The 27,437-nt window shown below is 39.3% G+C and overlaps 1 protein-coding gene across 1 annotated transcript in view; it reads right to left on the reverse strand.

Moving 5' to 3' along the window:
* Nucleotides 1-23,776: 23,776 nt before the first annotated feature.
* The window catches only part of GALNTL6 (polypeptide N-acetylgalactosaminyltransferase like 6), a gene marked incomplete at both ends in the record, with an annotated part of 414,831 nt that continues 411,170 nt past the window's right edge, over nucleotides 23,777-27,437 (reverse strand). The window contains one exon of the mRNA XM_083860887.1: nucleotides 23,777-23,944. Coding sequence (XP_083717013.1) covers nucleotides 23,777-23,944 — 168 coding nt within the window. The remainder of the gene's footprint in view (nucleotides 23,945-27,437) is intronic.

The raw sequence follows: 27,437 nt of genomic DNA on the forward strand, positions 1-27,437 counted from the left end.
GGCATGTTTTGTGGGAATTGCAGGCAATAGCAGCTGTTGTATCATAACACTACACACATTGAAGTCTTCTACTAAATATAATCATAATGAAATAGATTTCATAAAGTTTTTAGTACACCATGCAGAATTCTGTGGCAGTTTTCCCTTTTCTTGAGTCCAATGCTACAGACAGATATCCCTATTTAGTATGAATTAAATGATTTCTAACTTTTATAGGTTTAACTCAGGTATCAATATAGATAATTCTTTCGATTTTTTTTAATATGCTTTCCATCTTTTTCCCAGACTGGGAGCTCAAAACCAACCAAAACCAACCAAAAACCCAACAAAACCAAACCAAACAAACAAAAATTCCAAACAAACTCAACTCTCAAAAAACCACTAAACTCAACCAACTTAAGAGAAAAAAATCATTAGACATGTCAAAAAGACATTTAAATGAAAGTGAAGAATTGTAATAAAGTAATCATCTTGGCAATCCAAAACTCCTCTGCTTTTCAGTCACCCTCACCCTTTTAATTAATCTTCAAATACTGCAGCCTAGTGGGCTTTTGTCCTTTTTCCCAGATCTTGCAAGCTCACTGCCACTCACCCCCCTTTTCCTAATATATAACAGTGTGATGGCTTTGGCTAGGGTAGAGTTAATTTTCTTCCCAGAGGCTGTTGTGGGGCTGAGTTTTGGATTTGTGCTGAGGACAGGGCTGATATTGGGGAGATGTTTTTGTTATTGCTGAGCAGGGGTTGCACAGAGCCAAGGCCTTTTCTGGTTCTGGTTCTGCCAGGCTGGGGAGGAGATGGGGGTGCAGGGGAGGCTGGGAGGGGACACAGCCAGGACAGGAGACCCAAACTGACCACACAGGGACATTCCAGCCCATGTGGCATCATGTTCAGTGTGTAAAGTGGAGGAAGAGGGAGAAAGGGAGGTACATTTGGAGTGATGGTGTTTCCAAAGTCACCATTAGATGTGATGGGGCTCTGCTCTCCTGGGGATGGCTGCACACCTGCCTGTCCATGGGAAGCAGTGAATTCATTCCTTGTTTGGCTTTGCTTGTGTGTGTGGCTTTTGCTTTCCCCCTTAAACTGTTTTTACCTATTTATTATTTTGTCCTTGAGTTCTCTGGCTTTTACTATTCTTATTCTCTCCCTGATCCCACTGGTGGGGAAGTGAGTGAGCAGCTGTGTGGGGCTTGGCTGCTGGCTGGGGTGAATCCATGACAAACTGCAATGATTTAAAAACTACTTAGCTGCGTAGTCAAATTAAAAATTTCTAAATTCCCAGGTGTGTGCAATTAGCAAGAATCAGATCTCTAGACTGTACTTCTATTTTTACTCTGGCTTAACTAAATCTTTGTTCTGAGTAGTTTGATCAAATCAGGGATATCCCTTAGGTTTAGATGTTAGAGTTTACAGAATAAGTGGGAAAAGGTTGATTTGCAGTTCTGTCCTTAAAAAAAAAAAATCTGTTTCAACTTGAAAAGCATATTTATAGAGCAGAAGACTAATCCAGTTAACATTATTTCAAATTAAATTGAAGAGTCACTGATTTACTCTTATTCCCATTCACTGATCCTTTGAGTAATGAAAGCTGCTCCTGTAAACCTCAGGCCAAAATGAAGTTTATTTCGTTCCTGATTTACTATCAACAACTCTGACATTTGTATATATTTCAAAATGAACACTGCATCTGTGTAATTAATTGTTTTTACTTTTTCCCTGCAAATGGTGCTTTGGGTCAAAGCAGAAATGACAGGAAAACTCCATATTCAATTAAAGCATGGTGATTTACAGCAGGACTTCTGGAGACTGTTGGCTAACTTCTTTTAAAACCTGGATGACTTCTTACTAACCTCCAAGATACAGGAAGCAAACACATCTTCAGAACATTTTAGATTTAAATAAGCAGACTTATGACTGAAAATGAGTGTAACAATTTGCCTCTCTTTCAGGTCTGTATCCAAACAGTTTCTCCAAACTTGCCCTGCTAAGTCTTTGGTGTCAGGGCTGATTAGAAGAAAGCAGGAGATAGAGGCACTGTTCCTCCCAACATTTAGGTCAGCTCTCATACTCTCTTGTGTGTATCTAGGCCACGTCTAATTAATCCCAGAATATTCCATCACTGCTGGATTACCTCTGTCAGCTTTTCCTTCAGAAACCTGGCAGCAAAGATTTTACCTTAGGTGAAGATTTTCCCTTTTCTAAAGGGAGTATTTTTTTCATTGTCTAACTACATAATGTTTATGCAACAACTTACAGAGCCCTTAGGATGTAAAGTATTAAGTAAAGGTGAATAGCTTCACTTGAAATTACTGGAATGCTGCCAGATTTAAAGCCAAGATTTCTTGCCAGAGCCAAGATTTCAGCCCTAGTTGTTTTAAGGATGAAATTTACCAGCCTTCTCATCTCCAAGTTTGATGCTGCTATTCAAAAGAATCACATATGTTTTCTTTTTCTAAGCCAAATGTGAATACGAGTGCTTAATCAAACTAAGATCAGAAAAGACAAAAGATCTAAAAAACACAATAAAAATTCCACTTAAAAGCGTACTGGAGATCAGCAAAAGTTAAGGAACTAAGTTGTATTTTTGTACTTTAAGCTGCAGTCTGCCATGGTCATTACTAGAATTACATAAACAGTTTGCAAGGACACGTAACAGCTCTTGGGGGTGTTTAAACCAAGCCAAGCCAACACTGTGGAGCAGGGGATACTCAACTGGTGACTGGTGAAAAAACCCTCAGAGCACTTACTGAACTGAGGACACAACTGCATCTGTGTTCTGTGTATCATGATAGTGAGGCACAGAATCACAGCACTAAAACCAGACCCTTAATTAGCAATGCAACATTTATATGCAATTATGCAAGGTGCTGGCTGTCTCAAGCAGTATTACATTTGTATACTGAGGGTGAAGCATCCTGACTTTTGGAATCAATGCTCTGTAAACATGCATTCATCTATGCAAAAAGCCAGTGGATTTTTTTTCCTTATACCTAATGATAAAGTACTGCATGACAAGACAACTTACCACTTGCAGAACAAGAAATACCTGTTATTGGACATCTATTAATATGCACTTTAAAACACAGGCAAAGAACAGCCCAGCATTTTTGCAGTGGGTGAGGTGTGTTTTTAAACTCAACCCTCCACTTCTCAAATGATGTCCTTGCAATCTCCTTTAGTTTAACATCCAAAGGATTTTCACTGCATTTTGTACAGGATTGTTGTCAAAACCTTCATTTAAATGCTTCTACTGATACCTTCAGAATTATGTAATATTAAAAATGTAAATAAGATGCAGATTTGTGACATACTCATTTTCCTTTCCTATGTAAGTTGATTACTAAAGCAGGAAATGCTATTCATAAATGCTCATTACTAACACACTAAAAAAAATCCATATAGCAAAACTAGAAAAAAATAGTTAAATCAGAATCAGTCATGAGTTTTGCCTGCATTGAGATTTACCTGCCCTCCAGATGTGCAGTTGTGGGTCATTGACATACTTATCACTTGTGTTTGAGAAGTCATCTTATGTTTGAGCTCATAAGTAGGAAGGTAGATTTTCTGAGATGTAGGATGAGTGCACCTGTAACAAAAGTACAGTAAGTGTATTGCAATCCAGAGCCAATGAATGAAAGTGCCAAATCCTGCTGTCTTGCATTTAATGTCTTAGCATGAACACACAGATAGGTAAAAAAAAAATGTCATTTTGACAGGTGAAAAATGCACACTGGCTGGTGATATGATATTAAAAACACTCCAGCTTAATGTAAACCCTCACAATTCACATTTCTCTTCCACCAAGGTCCCCTACTATGATACTGGACTTCACCAGAGGAGAAGGACTCTCATCTTTTTTGTCATGGCCCAAATTTCTGGCTGTATCTAATAGCTCTTTAAGCATATGTGGCTCTGCCTGAATTTTGGTCATGCAGCTCAATTCAGAGCAGAAGGATGAACTAGATTTCTACTGGAGTTTTTAACTGTGGTAAGTTTCCTGATGCTATGCATTAAGTAAGATACCAAAATAAGCTTGATGGTGTGGGACAGTACCATTATTGAGAGATTATAGCATCTTTGTCCTTTTGCTTTGGAGATTTACCCCTTCTTGTGCTTCATCACTCAGTTCAAACTCTGTACAAACTGTGCTTTAGTGGTGGTAGCAAGATGAAGACCCAAAAATGCTCTTTAATCTTGTAATTCTCCATCAGGTAAAATGCCTCACTAGGCTACTAAATTCTCACCATCTTTTTGTGACCATCATCTCAAATTCATCAACCTCAAGTAGCAGAGCAGAAGTTACAGTTGTTAGAGTTATCTACAGTCTTCATGATAGCATCTTGATGAGAGAGAGAGAGAGAGAGAGAGAGAGAGAGAGAGAGAGAGAAAGGTGTGTTATTTGTGTGGATTCTACAGGGTCTAAACATGGAATGCTATTGCCCTCTATGAAGCAGAAAAACATGAAGTTGTTATTCAAAAAGTGTATCAGTCATGTTCATTTAAAAATGTCCTACATCCAAGAATGTGGATTTTAGACTCAGCTAGGCGTAATTTTCCTTGTAACACCTACAGAAGTTAATTAAACTTTGCAATCCAGACAGAGATGTGCTATTAGCTTAGACAAGAATGATAAATAACTTGCAGTCTGAGAGAGTAAGTAGATATAGTACATGTAAAATACATGCTATTATTTTAAAAAGAGCTTTTAAGTTTTTGAGTGCCTGCACAACTTGCATTGTTGTTGAAAAATTAAAACAGTTCATTGTATGCCTTGAATGCTAGAATTTGCTTCATATCATAATAGTGTCCTCTCCGACCATTCAAAGCTTTCACCTAATTCTTCCTCTCCTTTTACTGCCCTTTTGTTAATCCGTTATTCTTTCCTCTCCCTCAAAAAAACCCCTACAATCCCTACGCCCTCCCTACCCCCCCACCAAAAAAAAAAAAAAAAAAAAAAAAAAGGAAAGATTGCTTTATGTATCATGAATTCCTCATTAGGTTCCTCATACCAGGATTCCAGTTTCCCAGTTTCCTGGTCAATTATCCGGGTACAGTTAAATGATTCTCTCAATTCAATTATCCATGATAATCACCAGTGTTTCACCGTGCACTGTGGTGCATGGAAAGGACCAGCAAGAGCATCAGCACTTACACTTGTTGCACAGACTGAGATAAAGCAGCCCTCTCTAAAGCTGGTGTCACAGCCCTCTCCCTGCTGCTTGCTGGTGTAGGAGGAGCTTCTCGCAGTGACCCAACAAGTCTCCAGCACTTTGGGTGATACCAGTCTGTTGCTGATGAAACCTGAGACCTGGTATAAAATGCAAACAACAGGCAGAATCACTCAGCAAATGGATGTCATGGTTCAAGAGCTTCTGACAGTCAAAGTCCTCAACAAATACCTGCATCCTGCTTAAGTTTATGGCTTTGATGTTCCTCAGCACATGCCTTCATTACAACAATCCTTGTCTTATGCACCAAAACCTGAGCTCTAAAGATGTGGCAGAAATCAAACTAACAAATCTTCAAATAGTTGTCTGAACACACCCAACTTTCCGCCAAGTCTAAGCTTGCGGTTCTGGGGATGAGCATCCTGATGAGCTTTGAACCAAGCAAAAAAAAAAAAAAAAAAAAAAAAAAAAAAAGATAGAGTTTCTCTTTCCTTTTCAACATAATAAAGGCCTGGTGTTCATTTTTGTTTACCTCAGATCTGAAGCACTGTCCTGTCCAACTTCTAAAAGAAAGTTGAAGAACATTATTATGTAAATCCATCTGTTCAGAAATCCTTAGCAGATGCATCTGGTTTTCATTCTCCTGTGATGTTGTGTTTCAAATTCAATACATTATTTTATATATCCTGCTGACAATGTTTATTTCTAAGAGCATGAAACTCTGAGTGCTCATCGATTCTTCCTGAATGCTGGCAGTGCTCTGAACATGGCACTGGTTCTCTGAAGCAAGGGAAATGAAATAGGAGTCATCTTAGAAATGGTTCTGCTTAACATCAGGACAGAGATTACCTTGCCTTCTGGTTTTGAAATTTCAGTAAGCAAAATGCAAAAAGATCCTAGGAGCTCTGCAGGTTTAGCAAAGAGCACAAAGCTTGGGTACTGTTATGCTGACCTAGTTCAGCTTTTTCTTTATCTTTCTCTGTTATCTTTTTGCTTGGTACACTGTCTATTGTGTATCCTTGTCCCGTGTTTGCTCAATTGCCTAGCACAGGCCAGTCCAGGCTGTTACTGGAGCACCAACAGGATGGGGTATGTATTTGCAGTCTCTTAATCCTGGAAGAAGTTGAGATCTCAGGCAGGCACAGACATGCACACACAACCTACTTATCCAGGATTTCAATATGTTTTCTATAGATACAAAAACCCCATAGGAATTCCAAAAGGTGTATCTGCACTAATTAGAATTCCTTGTCATTTGCATTCCAGAGCTTTACTCATCACCTCAAATTGCCCTCATCCACCTCAATTTTAGCATTCATATCATCCTGCTTTCTTGTGAAGACATTTGAAAATGAGTTTTAAGCTTACAATCCATCTCTAAAGCAGTAATGAATCCTGGGACAATTTTTTGTTTTCAATAAACCAGCTTGCATAGCAACTCCCAGCTTTTATTACTGTTAAGTTTCTCAATTCTGTGAGACTTCTGAGGCTGAAATACCTGCAGCTGTTCAGGATCATTGGCTAGGTATTTAATCTCTGAGAGTATAAGAACCTTTTGTGCATCAAATTCTGCATACTGTTTTTTTGGGTAATATTTTAATAAGCTTTTATCCCTATTTTTGCCCAGTTGTTGTCAAGGTCCACTGGCCAGATGCTGAGTATGTATAAATCACCCAGCTCGAAATACATCAAAGAAACTATATTCATTTGTCCCAGGGTTTGGCTTCTTACTTCCAGCTTTACCAGGCTTTTCTTTAACTAATCTTGTGAATGCCTTAACCACATCCACTTCCTACTGTACTCCCTGAATCCCTTTCATTTACCTCCTTCTTTACTTATAACACCCCCTCCCCTAATTATTTCCTTGTAAATCTTTTAAATCCTAATTTTTCTGCACCTTTTTTTTTCTTTTCTTTTCTTTTTTTTTTAATTAGCTAATTGTTAGAAGCATTTGTAACTCTTTGAAATTGTACTTTTGAATGCATTGTGGTATGTTGACTCTAAGGGCTAAAGTTTCTAAGCAGCTTTCAGAATAATGAGATTTGTGGGCATGACTCCCTTGCACTGCTATAAAGATTTACTCTTTAGAGTTAAAAGATTTTCAAAAAATCAGTTTCTTTGTGCTGCTGGCTTGTAAACATTGTGCTCGGAGCATGGATCCTTTACAGCACAGTTAGCCTTTTCTCTTTCAAGTTACTCATTGTGCTTGAGGAGCTTGTGAACATCTACCCTTAACTTTATAACCCGAGGGTGTGTCATCCTTAGCAGCAGCTGATACTCACTGCAGTTTTTGTCCAATTTGCCTCCACTCTGCACTTAGCATTTGTGTGCACAAAATATTTGCAGTACTCGTTTCTTTAACAGGCAACTCATTCTCTTTTCCTGACCACATTTCCAACTGACAAGTGGCAGCAACTTGTAGACACCTTATGGAAAGTCTCAGTCCAGTGAAAAACGGTAGACTCATGGGCCACACTTCTCAAGTTAGCAATGCCCAAAAACATTAATCTAAAATGCTTGACTTTTGCAGACCGTTGTTCCTGACATTTCATAGTCCGTTATACTTTCTATTATTATTTTCTATCAAGTTGCAAGACACATAAGCCTAGCTGACATGTAATATTGTCTGCAGTATGCCTGACCTGGTGCTTTGGGCTGGCTTTGCTGGGTCTAACCTCGGATCCCTTTGTTTGCCTTTGCAGTGATGCTGTAGCACAGGTATATCAGTGTGCCCAACAGGGTGAGGTGGCTCCACTGATTGCACTGGCTGGTTCTCGAGTATTTGCCTTGGCCGAGGCCAGCCCGGCACTCCTCCACCACACCCGCTGCTCTGTGTTCTCTTCCTGGGTGCTGGTGACATTTGTCAACCTGAAATCCAGCTTCCTGATGCAATCCAGGATGCAGACACGTATTACTGATGTTTTTTCTTCCTTCACCTCCCCTGGCACAATGGAACTACATCCTGCTGTTTTCTTCTGAGCTAGTCAAAGCCCCTTGCATACCAAAAATGCATATTGTGCTTCTGCTTCCTCAAGATATCACCAGATTTTGAGTGCCACGGTTTTGCCCCATCAGCAGCTTTTTGGTTAGCTGATGCCATTAATCATGAGCTATGGGAAACATAATTACAAAGAATTGGAGAATAAGAATGCTATGCAAGTCTCCTGGAAGGGAGGGGAGGAGAAGAAAAAAAAAAAAAAGCTATCTAGTACACATATAGATTTTCACACATGGCCTCATTTGCCTTCCACTTTCCTCAGGAATTATGTGATAGTCATTTTACAATGACCCTGTTATCATAAAGTTATTCATATGTCTAAGTAATTTGATTACCAAGGTACTAAGGCTTGTGCTGTGTCTGTCATGCTGCCCAAAGCTGCAGAAGTATATTGACTTTTCCGTAATTAAAACAGCAATACCCATTCATTGGAATTAACTGTTTGCTGAAGAAAAACACAACCAGAACTTTTAGCTGTGTACTTTTACAGACCCTGGAAAATGTTAAGGTTACAAAAATAACATGCATAGACATGAAAAACTGAGACAGGTAGAAAAGTAAAGAATTAGAAAAAAAACAGAGCTGTTGAGTATTTCCAAACATTAAAGGGTTTAGAAGTCTTCATTCTAATCTATTCCTTGTACCAACTATACTTTCATACTTATTTTTTAAACCCTTTACATCTTAGTCATACACCTGTGACACCAAGCATTTGTAGGTATCTTAAAAGTGTTTTCATTTTGAAGAAAAAAAAGTCCCCTGCATTCAGAATCACCTCCTTGCTTAGCATGCACTGGGAGTAGAGAAGGTTGCAGCATCGAGGATGTGTCTGAATCCTCAATACATCTTTCCCATCCAGCACCTTTTAGCTTATCCCCTTTGAATACAGAGGGCTTGGGGAGAGGTGTGGTGGTGGAATCTTTTTTTTATGTGACTTGGCATGGCTGCTTTAGGGGAGGCAAAGTAAAGGTGATTGGACACAGGCTTTTGTTCCTTGACCAGCACAGTGTTTCAGGTCAGTGAGCCAGGCTGCCTCTGCTGCTGTGCATTCACCTTCTTCCCTGTATTAACCCCAGCAGCTTTAATACACCTTTTCTTGGGGAAAAAATGCTTTTCTCCCAATGCAGTTGCTGTCAGATATAATTTTTACAGTTTTAATGAAGCATTACACAAATGCTTTAAGCATGCAAGAGTGAACTCCTGCAATCATATACAGCCTTAAGCATGAAAGGGTGCTTCAAGAATTGTAACTTTTTAAAAGGCTTTCCACTCAGAAGGTGATCCTGTCTGGGTCTGGTAAACCGATCCTACAACTACAGGATGTCACAAGGGGTGGGACCAGGCTGTGTCAGAACCCGAGATCTGGTACTGTAACAAGCACTCCCAAAGCAGTGTGCTGTGTTTTATATCTGCTCTGCCATGTGCTGGATTGGGACAGTGCAGAAAAGAAGCCAAAGGCAAGGTATTTTTTCTTTTTTGTGCCAGCTTTTGCAACTCTGGAGCTTTTTCCATAAGGCCTCAGTCCTTACAGCCTTGTAAATATATTCTAGCTGTGACAACTGAAGAAAACCACAATCTTCCCATCCTTGCTCCCCAAACCCTGTCACCCTCCAACCCCCCTAAAACCACACAGAGTGCTTAAATAGCCCTAAAGGCAATAAAAACACATTAAAAATATGATTTATGATAAACTGGAAATTTTCTATGCTCGTCATTGGCCAACTATTTTGTCTCTTCAGCTTCAGACTTGTGCCTCTTCCTCTTTCTTTGAGAGTAAAGGGTTGGTTTCCCAGGGTTTCTAAAGGACTCTGTTGACCTTTTCTGGACTCAGCTGGCTTTTCCAGCAGGCAGCACTTCTGTTGCCATGGCAGTGGGAGCCAGGGCCCCAGCTCTAGTCAAAAGGCTTGGAGGATTTCTTCTGAGGCATCATTGCCATAAGTAATAGAGCAATTAGGTGAGGATATACAGATGCTGCCTCGGTTATCTGACACACATATTTTGCTATGGATAGGTAGCTATGGCATTTATGGGGCAAATTACTTCTTTGTGAATTTTGTCATGCAAAAGTTCCCCTTAGGAACCTCTCCTACACTTAACTTCACTGTGGCCTGAGAACATGAGCTTCAAAACAGTGGGTGGTGGTGTACTTTGTAAGGGGAGTTACAGCAGCTTCATCTTTTTGGGGAGAAGCCAAGTGCCAATAGGTTTTCTCCTCATAAACTGTATTTCATTAAGAACTAGCAGACTTCTTGCCCCCTCCACAAGAGCAGCTGCTGTTAACAGTCAGTCACAAACCAAGCAGCACTGCAGAGCCACAGAACTTTCACTGGGGTTTGGCTTTGCAGATGGGAATATCTCTGTGCAAGGAAGCTCATATTTGGCCCTTGCATACAGCTGTCACCATTATGATCAATAAAGCTTAGAGAGAGGTCTGCAATCCAGTTTTGTGACCAGATGCACCCTAATGACAGAGTACAAAATCCCCTTGTGCTAGTTCACTCAGCTCACAGGACACAGGAGGACCAAGAGTCTGCCCCAGGGCTAAGCACTGACTGAGCTCCTCCTAGCCCTTCTTTGCTCCTCGCTGTATCTCCCCTCATTTCTCCATAATCTTTGAAAAAATAGGTGCTCTGTAGAGGTATTTTTTGATTTTTTTTTCCCCCCTCCAGTCAACTGATGGGATTGTATGTTTGGGGTTTTTTTGTGTTGTTGCTGTTTTGGGTTTTTTTCAAGAAAACCAGAGAAAAGAGAAGGACCAAGATCCATTCTCAGTGAAAATTTTCTTTGTTGAATGTTAGCAAATGGTGTAAGACTACTAAACTAACAAAGAGATTAGGTTTTGTATGTTGCTTAAAGCAGAACACTTATGAGCTCATGCTGGTTCTTTCCAGAAAAGCAAATAAAGACCATGATATATTAAAAATATTTTTAAAAAATCTAAATAACATCCACAAGCAGCTAAACACACCTTACATGCCACATACTATAAAAACTCAGATCTAAATCACTGCTTTTTACAGGATATAAATCCAAAGATGCCATACAGGGTCTAATCCTTTTACTTTCAGAAAACTACTTTGCACACAAATAAAAACCTTAGTTAAAAAAAGATGTAAACTTTAAACGTGTACACAAACTGCTGTTAAATAGTCTGTAAATTGGTGTTCTTCTGGGTAAATATTTTGCGATATACTGTTGTCTCTTCTTCTGCAATGCAAACTTTTTTCTTTATTACTGATATAATGATGCTTTTTTAAAAGATGAGCTGCAATATTTATATATGTCATCACTGTGCTCAGACACCAAGTAAAGAATATTCTAGCAGGCAAATAATAGAAAAATATTTTGTTCCCCTTCTTCAAACATGTGCTTCAGAAGGGAAATAGTTTTGTTTGCTGGAATATCTCAGGGGAACTGGAAACAGAACTTACTAATTACTAGACTTTCCTTAATTTCATCACATGTGCATTGACAAGACTGGTCTGAGAATCACCACAGCTCTAGCCTTTAGGTGTAAGGTGTAATATCTCATTAATGGGTCAGGTGAAGGGCTAATGCAAGAGAAAGTATTTTTTTCCCATGGAACAGAAGTTCAGCAATATTCCCTATAGCAAAAGTAGCTAGCACACAGGATGTGACATTTATTGTTGTTGCTTGTCATTTACTGGAAATTAGGATGTGCAGTCCCTACACCAACATACATACTTCTTAAGAGAAAAGCTGTGTCTCCCCACCATCCCCTCCCACAAGCTGCAATCTCAAAAAGAGTTAAACAAACAGTTCTTGTTCTCTGGTCTACAACCCCAAATGACTTCAGGAGCTCTCTTCTGATACTGACACTTGACTTGCCAACATCAAGAAGTTTATTCACTGACCTGATTTTTGGTTGGTGTGGTCTCATGTCAGTTGTGTGTCCCAGTCTTGGAAGAGTCGTCAGGGTCATACCTTCTTAAAAAGCTGCAAATGCAGGTTTCTTGTCATGAAAATGGAGAAGGCTCAGCTGGTCACTAAGGAGGAGGTAAAAACAAGACCCCAAGTGAAACAGCTGAAAAAAACCCCAAGCCTAAGCATGTACTTGTAAAGGCTTTATATAAATCTTTGACATGGTCTATTGCTATGTGGGATTGATGAGGAGCTGGCAGTTCCTGCCCCTCATTGCAGTCTCCTGTGCTGGTGGTTCCAGCATGGACCCTCCTGGGTCACCTGAAACATGTGGGGTGGCCCAAGGAAAGGCTTCAGGGGGATGGCCAATGATGACAGGTTTCCTGCTCTCCACTGGAGTTCTGGGAAGCACCGAGGAGATGACAAGAACCAAGTAATCCAGACAAAGTGCACATCTTCTCCTCTAGTTCAGGCAGTAGCTACAGAGCCAACCTCTGCGGCAAATGGTTGTGTGGGATTAGTTTGCAGGTGCTGCTTGCTACTGGGGTTAGTTCCACAGTTCTGAAGTCTTCCCACTTCTCTGTCTGTTAGGAGACTATATCCTTCTACTTGCCAGTTAGTTTCCCCCTGCCAAAATAAGTTTACCCTGGTGTTTCCTTGAAGTAGAGACTTATTAATTCTAAATCAGGAGGCATGTTTAATTAAAACAGTGGTGAATGTCACTTGAGAATCACTTAGGCAGAAGAAAAAAACACTGTTAAAAACTCCTGTGTTTTTTCCCCTCATCTTAAAAGAAAAAAAAAAAAAAAAAAAAAAAAAAGCTAATTAGAGTAATCATCCAAAAAGAAACATGTCACCAGACACCCTCTTCTGCATCTACTCACCAAGGCTTCCACCTGAAGAAGTTACTACAATTTCCCTTAAAAGTCAGAGGGCAGATGGGCAGATACTGGTGCTGACCAGAAGTGCAGGCACATCTCCTTCCCATGTGGCTGGGGCAGCATGTTGTCCAGAGCTCAAAGCAATTCCCATTGTGCAGAAAGGCAACACTCCTCCAACTGGTGTGGGGGATGCAGGGATGTAAGCACCATCACTGAGTAGCTAATGGTCAGAGCTATTGCCCAAGCTGGTGGTCCACAGGCTTTTCATGATGAGAGTTGAGGGCAACTGCCCTATGCAAACCCTAAGGTGGAGCTGTGTCTGTAGGCTGAGATCTTGTCACTGACCTCCTCTGCAAGGAGCTGCCCAGGCAGCAGGATCACAAAGTGCTCTCGTCCTTCCCCATCCACAGACATTGTAGAGGAAGGAGGGAGCCTAGGAGGTAGGAACCAGGCTTGGATTCTCTCCTTGATTAGCAGGAATGCATAGCAGCATCTCCGCCTGGAAGTAAGAGTCAAAGTAGAGACACACCCAGTCTCCCTATCCCTCTTCCCAAGCTGAGAAGCTGCATTTGGAGTTGATAACCATGCTGCAGTAACCACTGTGTAACTCTCTCACCTTCTTGCAGCCAGGGACAGGACATTAATTTCAATGCAAGATGCAGTTCCTTCTCCTCTCTCTTCTCCCTGCAACAAGTCTTATTACCCTCATTATACACCCATACCTGCAAGAGCTCTTTAAAGCTTTTTCCTTGAAGGTTTGCACCTGATGTTATCAAAGGTAATTAGATAATTGACACAGAAGGCTCTCTGGTTTCTTTATACATAGCATTTTCCTTGGGCTGTGAACTTTAAACGGTGCAAATAGGAAAATTCTCTGTAGTTTTACAGCTTTTAACTTTAGGCTATATTAAAACTAATGCCTAATTGAGCTTGATGTATCTAAACCACTTTATTGTTCTTTTAGTAATAATTCTTGTTTCTAGTTGTTCTCTTGCCAAGGGTCGTGGTGGTAATGTTAATGACTACAGTCTCTTTAGGGACTTGATAGAAGTTTATGTTACCCATCAAAGCCCCCAGAGTTACAATTTGTTTTGTTATAATCACCAGTTCATGGGAAGATAGTTACCAAGGTTTGTTCAATAGAAGCCCCTGTAAGAAATTAGTCCCAAACAGTTGAAGTGGAATGGTTAGGTAGAAAATCACAGTTTCTTTCCCTGATTGGGCTGTCTTCAGTTTGCATTTGACTACAATATCCTTTAAGCTCTCTAGACAAGGAGGAGTCACATTTTCAATGCATGCTCTTAGTTTTGCTAGATTTGATGTTCAGGGTCTTTGGAAACAATGTTCACTTCAACTCCTCCCTCAGAAACAAATAAAAATTACATTGTGCCTACTTAAATCCTACCACAACTCTGCCATATGCAGTAGATGTCAGGGATGGATTTAATCAACAATATTATATTAGAAGGTTTAAGGATAGATGTACAGCACTGAAGCACTGAAGTGTATGAGTATGCATAAAATTAAGTTATAGGACTTAAAGAGACACAAATTTAAAAAAAGAAAAATAATTCCTTTAAAGATAAATAATATGTAATAATGAACTCTTTTTTTCCTTAATCTTTGAAGATGATTGACTAATACTTTTCTTCTATGTGACTCTTAAACTTTTACAATTAATCCTCTTTATGAAGATGATGTATTTTATGCCTTATCAGTTGTAGGTAGAAGGACTAGTGGTACTGAGAATTTCTAGGGATTTTTTTTGTCGCCTTGTTGGTGGTTTTCTTTTGGTGTGGAAGTGGGACAAATAAATCTTGACTTACATGACTTTTTACTGGAAAAAAAAAAGTACCTCACAAACATTTTCAATGCTTCCTTCTCACTTGAGGACTATTATGTGTACACAACTGTTTTGTCCTCACCTCTTTATTTCTCTCTTTTAGATGGCCATTCAAGACATGATTTACAATATTGCCAGTGCTCTTTGTTAAAGGAGAGGACTTTGTTTTCTCCTTCTGTTGATATTACACAGTTGGCATGGCCAGAGCTGCAGGAATGGGAGCAGCAATGCGGCCCTGGGCAGCCCTGCAGCTGCTTGGGCTTGTCTGGTTCTTCACCCACCCAACACAGCAGGTTATTTCAGCAGCAGGAGATGTACAACAAACTGAAAAATTTATGCTGTAGCTTCTGAGAGGTATTTATTCATTCAGATCATGGTAATTTTTTTGAAACTGTTGTTTAGCAATCTTTTACTTTGTATCCTGTAATGTAATACATCCAAATATAAAATAGGACAGGTGTACAATTTTTATTCCATAGTTCAGCTTCTTAACACTCCAGAAATTTACAGGCATGTGCTCTCTGTAAATCCTTTAAGCATGTCCTGAAAACATTATTTTAATGCATCAGTAAGTTGGTCAGTTTCTACAGCTATTGTTTAATAACATCTAAGCCAACTATCTCAGACTAGTCAGCACAGAAGTGTAGGTTTTCATTTTACTTATTATAATGTATATATTACTAATTGCAGTCTATTGTATAATACTTCAAATGCACACACCTGAAAATATTTTCCCCATTTTTTGAGAGATATATTTCCTAAATCACAATAACCAAATATTTTGACCTTGTTTCACAGAAAATTGGACAACTCCATCTCACTTGTTGATTGATCTCTACTAGCTGCCTATCAGCCCAGCTCATTACTGGCTGTCTTGCCTACTGGGACATTGGACAGGGGTTACACAAAGTTGTCTCCAGTTCTTCTTGGCCTTTATATATAGTTTATAATAGTCAAATTGCCAGGAAATGTTTTGTCCTGAATGTTGTTTAACAGCAAGTGAAGGCTGTAATTCCAGACTCTCAGAAAAGTGAGAGAAATGGATATTTTGCAGGATACCTGCAGGAAAGTGTGTTTACAGAGATTCCTGGGAAACACTCTGACCATCAGAAAAACTAGTTGATAAGTACAAGCACCTCAGAGGCTCAGAAGGGACCACATATTTCTATTTTGATACCTAGCACTTGTTAATCCTATGTGTGTATGTGTATCTGTGTGTCTCTGTGTGTATGTGGACTGGACTGCTGTGAGGTGTTGGGAGATGTGCAATGAACCACATTACCTGGAGAGCTGGGCACTATCAAGCTACTTCAACCAACAGAGTTTGAGGTGGAAAACTGCAGGTCAGGCCAAAGTTGGAAGGAATGTACCCCTTGCCAGGATAACAACTGTGCAGAACAACCTCCAGCCCCAAAGAAAAGATTTATATAGCCATGCTGCAGATTTGTATGAAAAACTGGCAGCAGAGGCCTGATGCATCACTATCCGTCCAGGTGTAGATTACCATGATATGTTTTGATGTAGAGCAGCAGCTGCAATTTGGAGGCTGATATGACAGGAATAAAGGAAAAAACTTTAGAATCATAGAATGGTTTGGGTTGGAAGGGACCTCAAAAATCATCTCATTCTAATTCCCCTGCTGTGGGCAGGGACACCTTCCCTTAGACCAGGCTGTTCAAAGCCCCATTTAACCTCCTTCAACACTTCCAGGGATGGGGCATCCACAGCTTCTCTGGGCAACCAATTCCATTACCTCACCATCCTCACAGTAAAGAATTTAGCCAGGCTGGACAATCCCAATTCCCTCAGCCTTTCCTCATGGGAGAGGTGTTCCATCCCTCTAATTAACTTGGTGACCCTGCTCTGCACTCACTCCAACAGGTTGATGTCCTTCCTGTGCTGGGACCCCAGAGCTGGATCCAGCACTGCAGGTGGGGTCTGAGCAGAGCAGAGAGGCAGAATCCTCTCCTTGGCCCTGCTGGCCATGCTGCTTTTGGTGCAGCCCAGGACATGTTTGGCTTCCTGGGCTGTGAGTACACATGGCCAGGTCATGTCCATTTGAGGAGGCTTGTTTTTCTTTGGTATGAAACCCCCATTCCTTGGCTGACAATCCTCTGGACAGTGCATTTGCACAGCCTTTACACTGGTACTCTGGTTTCCTAGGAACTTGTTTAGTGAAAGGACAGGGTATAACTTTTATCCATATGCTCCAGTTACAAATAAACTCTCGAGGTGCATAAAGACATAGAGGAAACCAGTGAAAGGATTCTCTTCTAGTAGGAAGGAAAAGGTGATGTTTTACTGCCATCTCTGCAATTGTTGCTTTGATAATGGGAATCATTACAGATATTGATTTTTTTGACATGCTGGGGAATAAACTAGAGCCCTGTACATCTGTAAGCAAAAGGCTGCTGCACATTGGACAATCTCTCTCTTTTTGTAAATAAAGCCTCTCTGACTCTCTGCAGCTTGACTAGAGGTTAGCCTGTATCGTGCACTCATCACAAATTACACATCCACTTCAGATTTGGAATAATACCTTCAGATGAAGTCATTATAACCCGTTGGTGACTTATTAAAAAAAATTTTTAAAAATAATTCTACTCAGTTTCTTATATCCATATTAACTCAATAGGGATAATCAAAAGTCAAAAACTTGAAGTCAAGAAGTTCATCTGCTTCTAAACATTTGTACCAACTATATCCACTGAATAAGATGCTTCCTGTTCTTACATACATCCCTCTCTAGGCAGCGCTGAATTTTGAAAATGGATGACAAAGTGAAATTTTTTCCCCTCAAAGATGTTTGTCTGTCTGTGCTATGAGCTATAACTCTTCCACAGACAGAATCTGTAGTGAGACTGGCCCATAACAGCAGGACTTCTCTCTTCTCCTCAGGTGCCTTTCTCCTCCCCATCCCTCTGCTAGAACAAGGCAGAAGGGCTTGAGGCTCTGCCAAGTCAAGATCAAAGCAGCTTTAGTCACTCTTATCCTGAGGAAGGGATCTGCAACAGTAGAAACACCTTCTAAATTTGAATCCTTGCAAAAGGACTTGATTGCCTCTCAATTCCAGAATATTTGTGATGGAAATAAACATGCAAGCCCTGCTATGAACAGGCATACAAAATTATCAGTGGCTGACCCTTGTAGGTTATGCTTCCTTTTTATACGGAATTAAACCTGATTCCCTCTTTTTTCCCTTTTACCACCTATTTGCTCCTTTCTCTCTCAATTAAACTGCCAGCTCCTAATCTCACCATTTGGCCTTTCACCTCCTTGAAAGCTCACAATTCTTGATCTTCTTAATCTAGGATCATTACCATCAATCACTCTTCTAGGCAAGTGAAATCTTTTTTTCACAGAAGGATGCCAGAGGCCTACAGATCTTTTGGGATGATAATATTTCAGTTCTGGTGCCAGTTGGGGTTTTTGACTAAACTGTGCCTCGTGGTATCTTTTGCCGATTAGATGTTCCAGAGTAATCAGCAGAAATTTGCTTGGACTGTGCTTCCTTCCAGGTTGAGTAATTTAGTGATGAGACCAAGGATTAACTTAATTAAATCAACTAATACTTTGACAGTGTTAGAGATCCTGCTAAGATTAACAAGGACTAAGGTGAATGTGGACTGAGTTTTCCTTTCCTATGTCTCAGCATCTTTAAGACAGCACCACTCACCAGACTTGCCTCACTGCAGCTCCCCTCACATTCTGTACACTGTCCATGATATTTATCTCAATGTCTTACTCATCTTCTTTTCTAAATTAGATCACTCTGAGTTTTCCTACATCTTTTACTGAGTACAAGCTTTTCTGCTGGCCCACTTTGCAAGGCTGCTTCTCATTCATCTATTCCCTGAAGCATCTACCAAAGCGGCTGCACAAAATATACAAACTTCTCTTTGTGTATATTTAACCTACTGGACAGTGCTGTGGTAAACACACCTTTAGGTAACCACAAATAATTATTGTTTTAACCCACGTCCTCTTTCTTCCTCTGTTGTCTGCATTGTTTTTATAAGGCCCACTGAAGTACCTACTGCATTGCCAGGTCCTGTGAAAAAGAAAAAAATACTAAGATAACAGAAACCTTAGAAACAAGGAAAATCTTAAGGCATACCAGACTGCAATGTTTGAATACAGTTTTATCAGAAGCTCTTACTAGATTCTTTCCCCTCTGGCACCATGCAGTCCAAATGCTAGTAATACTAGGTTCAGGAGTCCTGCCCCAGGAGTAGTACCATATTAATGTATGATATTAATGATACACTAAAAGAACAGAAAACCACTGCATAGAGCAAATGTATTTTCTGAATGCTGCTCAAGCTTTGGAAACGTAATGCATTTCTCTGAAATTCTCTAGCTAAATTTTCTCATTATTTGTTTTTATATATGTTTCTTACCTTTCAGACATTTTTTTTCCTGTGTTCAGATTTTCTTAAATCCACTGCATTCAGAATTATAACAAGGAAATATGAGGAGTGAAAAATTTAAGAGACCTAAGAACACATTTATGTATTACATGTGGTTAAAAAAAATCTGTCAGCAACTAGCTACACAAATTCACTACATTTTAAAAAAATTAAGAATCTTAAATAGAAAGCACTACACACTAAAGATTTAATAACTCTATTACTTACTCATCTAAAATTCTCCAGTTGAAAGATACTATCTTAGAAAACATTTAGCTAAGTCTCTTGGTACTTAGGTAATAGGTACTTAGGTACTTGGTACTTAGTCTCTAGGTATTCTTCATTTGGTTTTTATGTTATCTTTTGGTTTACATTTCCTAATTTTTTAAAACTTTCAGATAGGGCGAGATCCTGAAAATGTTATGTAAAAGCACTCTTGGACACTTGTACTCTTTTTCAGAGAATATGGAACATATTTGGGAGGGGGCTAAACAAAGGAATAAATGAACATTATAATACTAGTGTCAGCTATAAAAACATTACTTCTGATCAGCTTGTGTTTTTTTAAAGGCTTTGAAATTATTTCCCCAACAACCCTGATGGATTAAAAAAGAGAAATAAAACCATTATCATATTCCTTTTTTTTTAACATATGTGCTGTGTTCTCTTGAAATGCACCGGGTTATCAGCATTACAGATGCTCTTTAAATAGCAAATGGATGCAACCCTAGTGTCAGCCACACTGAAAGCTTGCCAGTATTGCCTTTCTAAAATTCTCCATCTCCAATCCATCTAGGTAGGCTAAAAGGGTCTCCCTCATCCAGTCTCTTGCAGAAGTTATCAGTAAAAATGCAAATGAATTGTGATTATGACTTTTTTTTTTTTTTTTTTTTTTTTTTTTTTTTTTTTTTTTTTTTGACAAAGGTAATATTCACTCCTGCAGAACTGCCACCTATCTAATCAATTTGGTCAAGCTATTTATACACGTTTCTTCTATGTGGCATAAGATTTCACTAAGGTCACTGGAGACATTGATGCCTGGTAAATTGCCAGCAATCAAAGGTTGTTAAGTGCTTTTCAGCTTCCCTTTAAGCTTAGTCTGTCTTTATCATGAGGCAGACTTAGTTCAGCAGCTAGAGACCATTTATTCATAAGCAGATCACACTCAGGAATAACGTATTATACCATTAACATATCCATACTGTTGCAGAAACATTTGTTCTAAAGCAGTCTCATTTTTCTGAAATAAGACTGTGGCCATTGAAAAGTGAAGTCCTGTCATGTCTCTGCCACAAGGCTGCTCTCCCACACATGAAAGGCTTTGTTTTCCAGCTCCTCTCTCCTTTGAGCCCTGTCCTGCTAGGCCTCTGTTTAGTTTAGATTCTGGAATATGTTATTTTAGAGTTTTAGTTGCACTTGGAGTTTGTTTCAGTTTTTCCAGGTGCTCTCTCCAGTTGTAGTAGTTTGCTGGCCACAAAAAAAAAAAAAAAAAAAAAAAAAAAAAAAAAAAAAAAAAGGTTAGTTAACCCTAAATGGAAAATATTTAGGGTAGATGCTGATGAACTCTTAAAGATCTTAAAGATATAAATATCTTCTTTTCAGACATCTTGATTAAAGCCATAAAAGAATCAATTGAAAAAAAAACAAACTGAAGCAATTCATTAGTTGGGAAAACCAGTATAGCTCCAATGAAATGATGAGCCTACACTATTTAATTCCACCTATGCACTACATTTAAAATGTTTTCATACTACCTGGTATTGAAAAAAAAATCTCTGAAGAAATTTCATAATCTTTTGAAGGAATGTGTTAGAGTTAAATGCTCCTGGAGAAATACGAGAGGAAGATACATCTCTCCAACCTATCAAATTGTTCAGAAGTTTACTGGCTGGAAAAAATATGGTTGCAGGAAGAATTAAAGAAATTCTGAATGGTAAATTAGTAATGAAATACTCTTATCAGCGGAAACCTTTGGAGAACACCTAAGACAAACTTGAACTGAAAGGCAGTGATCATCATTTATTACTAATAAAACTTTTGTTGAATGATTCCTGTGTAAGGACTGTTCTCTTTCCCCACAATATCTAAGTAGTAGTCATATGGATTGCTTTGTGACAAGGACTGCTAGAGTTTACAATTTGTGATCAGCTACGAGTAAGTGCAAGGCTCCCTTGGGCAGTGTAAGGTGCTGTGCAATATGACTCAACAAGGGCTGTGAAAGGCATAGAATTCCTCTGCCCTAAGAGCAGCCTAGTTCCCATCAGACATCTCAAGATCAGACCACTGAGATGCAGTCAGACACTGAATGATATAACCCTACCAATCTGTTCTGGTTTAACAATCCTCCTTTGCCTCTCTATTTTGAGCATACAGTGTTGCTTCCAGGACTGACAGTTTGGGGCCAGTTACAATCAGCAGCTTGAGGGCCGCATTTATTTAAGGCAGCCATTTTCTTCTTTTCCCAAACCCTCTTTCCTCATGATCAGGCTGCAAATAAATGATGCTGTGAGCACCCCATCTGGGAAAGCTGACAGTTTGCAGAGGCTAGGCTGGTTCTGCATAATCACAGCTAAACAAACCTGAAGTAGTCTCATACCAGAACCTTACTTCTTCTGTTCCTGAGCACACTGTACCTTCAAATTAAATTTAAACAATACCTAAACAAACTCACTTATTTTAAAATCATAAAATGACAAGTCCGTGGACACATCCCTTTAAATTATTTGAAAGATCTCTTCAATAACTTGCAGGAATTGCTCAATATATTGGAAATTTCACAATTTCCAAAGCGCCTGCATCCTGAATACTACAGGACAGAATTCCCCTCCTAAAACTTCCATATGACCTCCAACTACAAGATGTTGCCATAAAATAGCACAGTGGTACTAGAACCATCCTCTGGATGCAATCAATGCTCTTTGTGCATAAACACAGCTTAAGGAGAAATAAAAAAAACCACAGTCACTTCCCTCCCTCAAAACAGGGTAGATTGCACATCAGTATTTTGGTTAGTCAGCCACCTCACCAGCAATCAAAATAAGCAACCTAATTAAAATGTTATTTTTGGAATCTGAAAGGAGTTACAGCACAGAGGATGTGATCTATCTGCATTTATGGTGCTTTCATCTGTAAATTCATCTTTCAAGCAAAAGCCACATATATACTTGATATAAATTTATACTCACTCTTACCTTGAACAATCTCAAAGTTATCAGTCACGTACCACACATCAGTATGAAGTAAAGAACAACCACAGACACCCTCCCTAAAATGTTTTAGAGGCCTCTCTCTCCAACAGCTTAATAGGTGTGAGGGACCCATCATGATCATCAGTGTGATGGAAGTCTGTGTTACCCTGAATGGTGCCTGTGCCTACAGTACCGTAAAAATGTAATTAATGTGTGACTTGCTTGCACTTCTTGTTTCCTCCCTCATGACATCTACAATACCATTCACTTGCTCACTCTAAAAAGTTCACATGATTACCATCACAGATTTCAAAAACTCTGAAACCACCCAAATGATTTCAAGTCAATTTTTCTCTCCACTCCTCTGTGTCAGGAGCACTGCAAGATCTTTTAAGCTGCGCTGCAGGGAGTCAACGTGCTTTTAGGTGATGGCAGCACCAGTATTAATTTGACTAACCTAGTTTAGCATGCAGTATGCAATTATTTCCCACTTCCCTCCTGATTTTTCCCCCAGCCTATTTTCGATTTAATTTATATGTTGGTAAAGATTCTACCTTTAAAAAAGACAGATAGTCCACAAGCCTTTCATTATGCTGCAGCTGCTGCTGTTATATTTGTCACTAAAAAAAAAATCTCACCTTGTGTGACAATGGGATTTGAATCACAATTGCTAAATATATCATATATAGAAATTTGATTGCTTTGCTTTATTTTTCCTAAAGGGGGGAAAAGTGAGGGCAAAACCATACAGTTTATTTCATGCTTCACTACAGTGTAATTCTAGACCCTAAGATTTCTACCATTCCTATTTTGGTAATGAATGGAATGTAAAAGGGAGGTATTTAAAATTAATTGCAGCAGTTCTGAGGGTTAAACCTGCTTAACCCAACCTTTTATTAAAAGAATGTCAACAGAACATATATCTTGTCTCGGGAGTGCTGGGACATCATTATTCTTCTACCAGCATGTTTAATTCTAAAACCTGGGATTTCTTCAGGTTCCTGTAGGCATCATGCACACCATAAACCCATCCCAAATCATAGTGTCTGTTCTGAGCTACTCACTACAGCAGGATTTGACCTGAGAAACTCTAGAGTTTTGTTTTATTTTATTAACTTGGAGTATTTTTAAATAGTTTTTAAACAAAGTTTTTCCCTTGACCAGCAAGGGAATTTTCAGCCTGAAGTTCTCAGCAGCATCCGGTGAGGCTCTTGGCCAAGTTCTCCAGATACTGTATATCCACAAGGACAGCCTGCTGGCTCTTGCTGTGGCATTTTCTTAATCCTCAGAACAGATTTCCTGGATCTAGGAAATTTAATTCCTGATTCCTTTGACCCAGATGCTGGCAAAATTGTAGTCTGCAGTCTGTACGTAAATAGGTGTGTTCATTTTTTCTGCTTTTTTTTCCTTCTAGGAACTGGCCTTGCTGTTAAATTTTTCTAAAACAGTCATATTAATATGTTCAAAAATCCACTGTTGAGTTTCAGATAAGGGATCACATCTGTTCATGAAAATCTTCTTCTCAGCTGGGTTGCAATCTATGCAGCTGCTGCTTACCGGATGGAACAAAGTTTTGTCCTACAGGAATGAAAAAAAAAAAAAAAGAATTAAGTAGCAAATGCTAAATCATTGGAAGTGTTCTAATTTTACAGAACATGGATTAAAACAGCCCTGTTTGAAATGATTTTGTGGTCTCTGTGTACTAACCCGATATAATAACAGCAGCTATTATTAGAAAGCTGTAGAGAAAGGAGTTTTTTCTTCCCTTGGACTATTATCCTTTATGAAAGTGGGGATTCAAGAAAGAGGGAGACATAATTTGGTCCTTGACTAACACCTGCATAATATAATGGAAAAAATACAACATCTTTTAATATCTTTGCATACTGTGTATTTGCTTGGAGCCCATTTAAATGTCTGAACCTGAAAAATGGATTTGTTTGGGTTTTTTTTAGAAAAGTCTTGTTCTTGACAGTGTTGTGTTTCTTGGCAGGGGGAACTGTAAAATCTTCAACTTGGTGAAGATATTAAAAACAAATTATTAACTGAAGTGGGGGACAGATGGACACAGGATTGATGTCCTCATCCTATTCAATGGCTGTGGCCTTGCTAAGACCAGCCACTGAAATATACTCTCTCTCCAAATAAGATGGAAATACTAACACTGATTTAGCTCCATATGGAGATTTTGGGAGGGTAAGCACGGATTAAGTTGCTTTAAAAAGCATATTTATGATGATTAGTTTTATTAATTTTGCTTCACAAAACGGGAGTGAATAATAAATAACCTGATGTGAATCTCTGTGAAAGCAGAAACTACTCAGTTGAGCAGGTGGTGAGTTGGGTAGTTTCAATATACTTAGTTCATGTAGGCAAGTGTTTTGAGAGACAGATGTGAGAGTCATTAGATGGTTTGAAAGTTTCCAGGGACTGTACTGCATCTGTTGAAATAAATTTCAGATTACTCTTGGTAAACCACATTGAGGCTTTTCCCCTCCATGCCGATGATGCCCTGACTGTATTTTAATACTAATCCAGGATGTGCCTGTTTGCCCAGCTTGTGAGAGGGAAAAAATCCCCTACTTGTCAAATTGCAATTGATTAAAAACTCATGCAAGTATTCTGGGTGCTGAGCAACAATCATAAAACCTTCTCTTTAAAAATACCGCACATTCAAAACAATGTACGGAAACAAACAGAAACAGCAGCTATTTAAAACCTCTTTGAAAAATTAAGTTGTTTTTTTTTTTTTCTTAATTTAGAAAGATTAAATTCATTGATTCATGGTTTGTGAAGAAATGGTAAAGTACAATGCCTCTTTTTAAAATTAATATATGCAATGAAGAATGAAGTCAAAAGTACCTTGTGCTCTGGCTGAGGGGGATGGTGTTACATCTGCCTTTCACACGGTTCTACCTTCAGCACTGGCCTTTCCTCAAAACCAGTGGATGAACACACACCTCCCCACCAGACTGAAATTCAGAGGGATGCCATCAAAGCTGACAGGCATAAACCAAATAAGTAGAGGCCTTTCTCTCATGTTCTACAAGGAGAGCAGGCAGGATACTTCAGCTTGCAAGAACAGGATAACTATACTGTGTACAAAGGGCTGCTGTAGGCCTGTAAGAACTGCCAGGCACCCTGTGGGGTGGTGCAGGCACCCATCTGCTCCTCGCCAGCTCCTCCTGTACTAGTAAGAGCTTGATAGAGTGGCACTGCCCAAAATCAGGACACGGTGTCTGTGCCATGCCCACCCTGCCTGATGTGGGACTTTGCAGGAAGGGGGCATAGAGTTTTCCTTGCAGTATAGCTGGGCATGAGGGCCAGCCAAGCTATTAGGAAGCCAAAGATGGAATACTAGAAGCTTTAATAAGAGAGCTGGTAAAAGAAGAACGGAAACAGCTTCAGCACAAAAAAGCTTGCTATGAAAAACACTCCAGCCTTTCCAGAAAGCTGGCAGTCTTTCTTATAGAAATATCACAGGCAGGAAACTTTTGAGTGAAGCACTTATTGGTGCTTTTATTTAGAGAGTCTGGTTATTAGGAAAGAAGAGTGTCTTTTAAGAATAGGGACACAGTTACCACTCTGGAAAAACTTCTGGCTGACTTAGCTATAAAGGCCTATTAATTTATCATCTCAAGCTTATTCTGATTTAAGGTCAAAGCCTAGTGGTCTTATCTTCCACTGCATTTCAGTGGAAACAGGCTCAGGACTTCAAGGAGTAACAGTTGTGTGCATTCCACAGAAGAGCTTTACAAGAGAAATACATAAATTCCTCTTTACACCGATATTGAGAAACCACAAGTGCTCCTGTGGAGACAATTCTAATATCTGAAAACAGCAGAATATTTTTTTTTCCTTCTGCATGAAGGCAAGCCTGAAGATTATTTGCAGAAGGAGAAACGCCTCCATATGATAGCTGGTCTTGACAGTTCAGGGTGGTTGGTAATGACACATTTCATTTCTTATAGGTCACTGCTGTAACTATGGCCAATGTCAAGAGCAACTGGAAGTCATTATCAGCTGTGGTAGTTTATCTGAAATTAGTTGGTAGCTCTAGTGCAGTTTCAGGAGGACTGATGCCCATCTGATAAAAGCTGCTATCCCTATGACATGTTTTTGTCTGTCTGAGGGAACAATCTGTGCACCTCCTGTTTAACAAGTGAACGGACTCTTACAGTTTGTCCCTGCAGCTGTCAGGAGGCTGAGGAAACCCCCATCTCCTGGGCACAGTTTTTGATGCTGTCAGTCTAGCACCTATCATAATCACTAGGCTCAGGGTAAAATTACCATATAATGAAATTGATTTTGCACAATTGTTTCTTTTTAGAGACCTACCAAATCAGTCCTCTCTTGGGTACTTCTACTCTACAAATAGCAGCAGTGGGCCTGTGGCACATAAATCGAATCCTACTTTATCAGAATCAGTGCTCTACCTGTCAGCCCAGAACGATGCTACATTGAAAACCAGAGGTGTATTCCTTCATTATGAGGAACAGAAATATGTAGGCACTGCTTATCATTGGCTCTAATGTGCTTAGGAATATCAGAGTCAAAGAAATAGCTTTATCTTGAGAAGCTAAAACCATTCTCCCAAATATCGAATAATTACAGCTTATTTACATTTATCTATCTAATATCTTACATTGCTCCAAAATGGTGCCAATATTTTTTGTCCTGGCATTACTCACATTCTTCTATTTACCACTCATGGCAATGTTTGCAGTACTGCTTGGATTTATTCTGCTCCATTGCTTCTTACAGGGTTTTCTCAAAGGTAAACTTGGCTGTAGACCAGTATTTCAGATGGGACCTAAGAAAATTGATTACTTAATACTGCAGACTTCTGAGACTTTCAAATAGCTGCCCAGATGTAGTTTAAGCAGTATGGGAATAAGAACAGTTTTTTGACACGTTTATTAGTGGTAGTTTTGGCTTCATTTATCTGAAAAGAAAGTGGTTTGCGTGCTCTGAGACTGTGCTGCAATGAGAAGCAAAGCACACATAATGGGGATAGGCTGTACATTTTTTCCAGAAGAGCACTCCTTACCCAAAGTAAAATATTAATGTA

Source organism: Zosterops lateralis, assembly GCF_965231275.1.
Source record: "Zosterops lateralis genome assembly, chromosome: 5".
Classification (NCBI taxonomy): Eukaryota; Metazoa; Chordata; class Aves; order Passeriformes; family Zosteropidae; genus Zosterops; species Zosterops lateralis.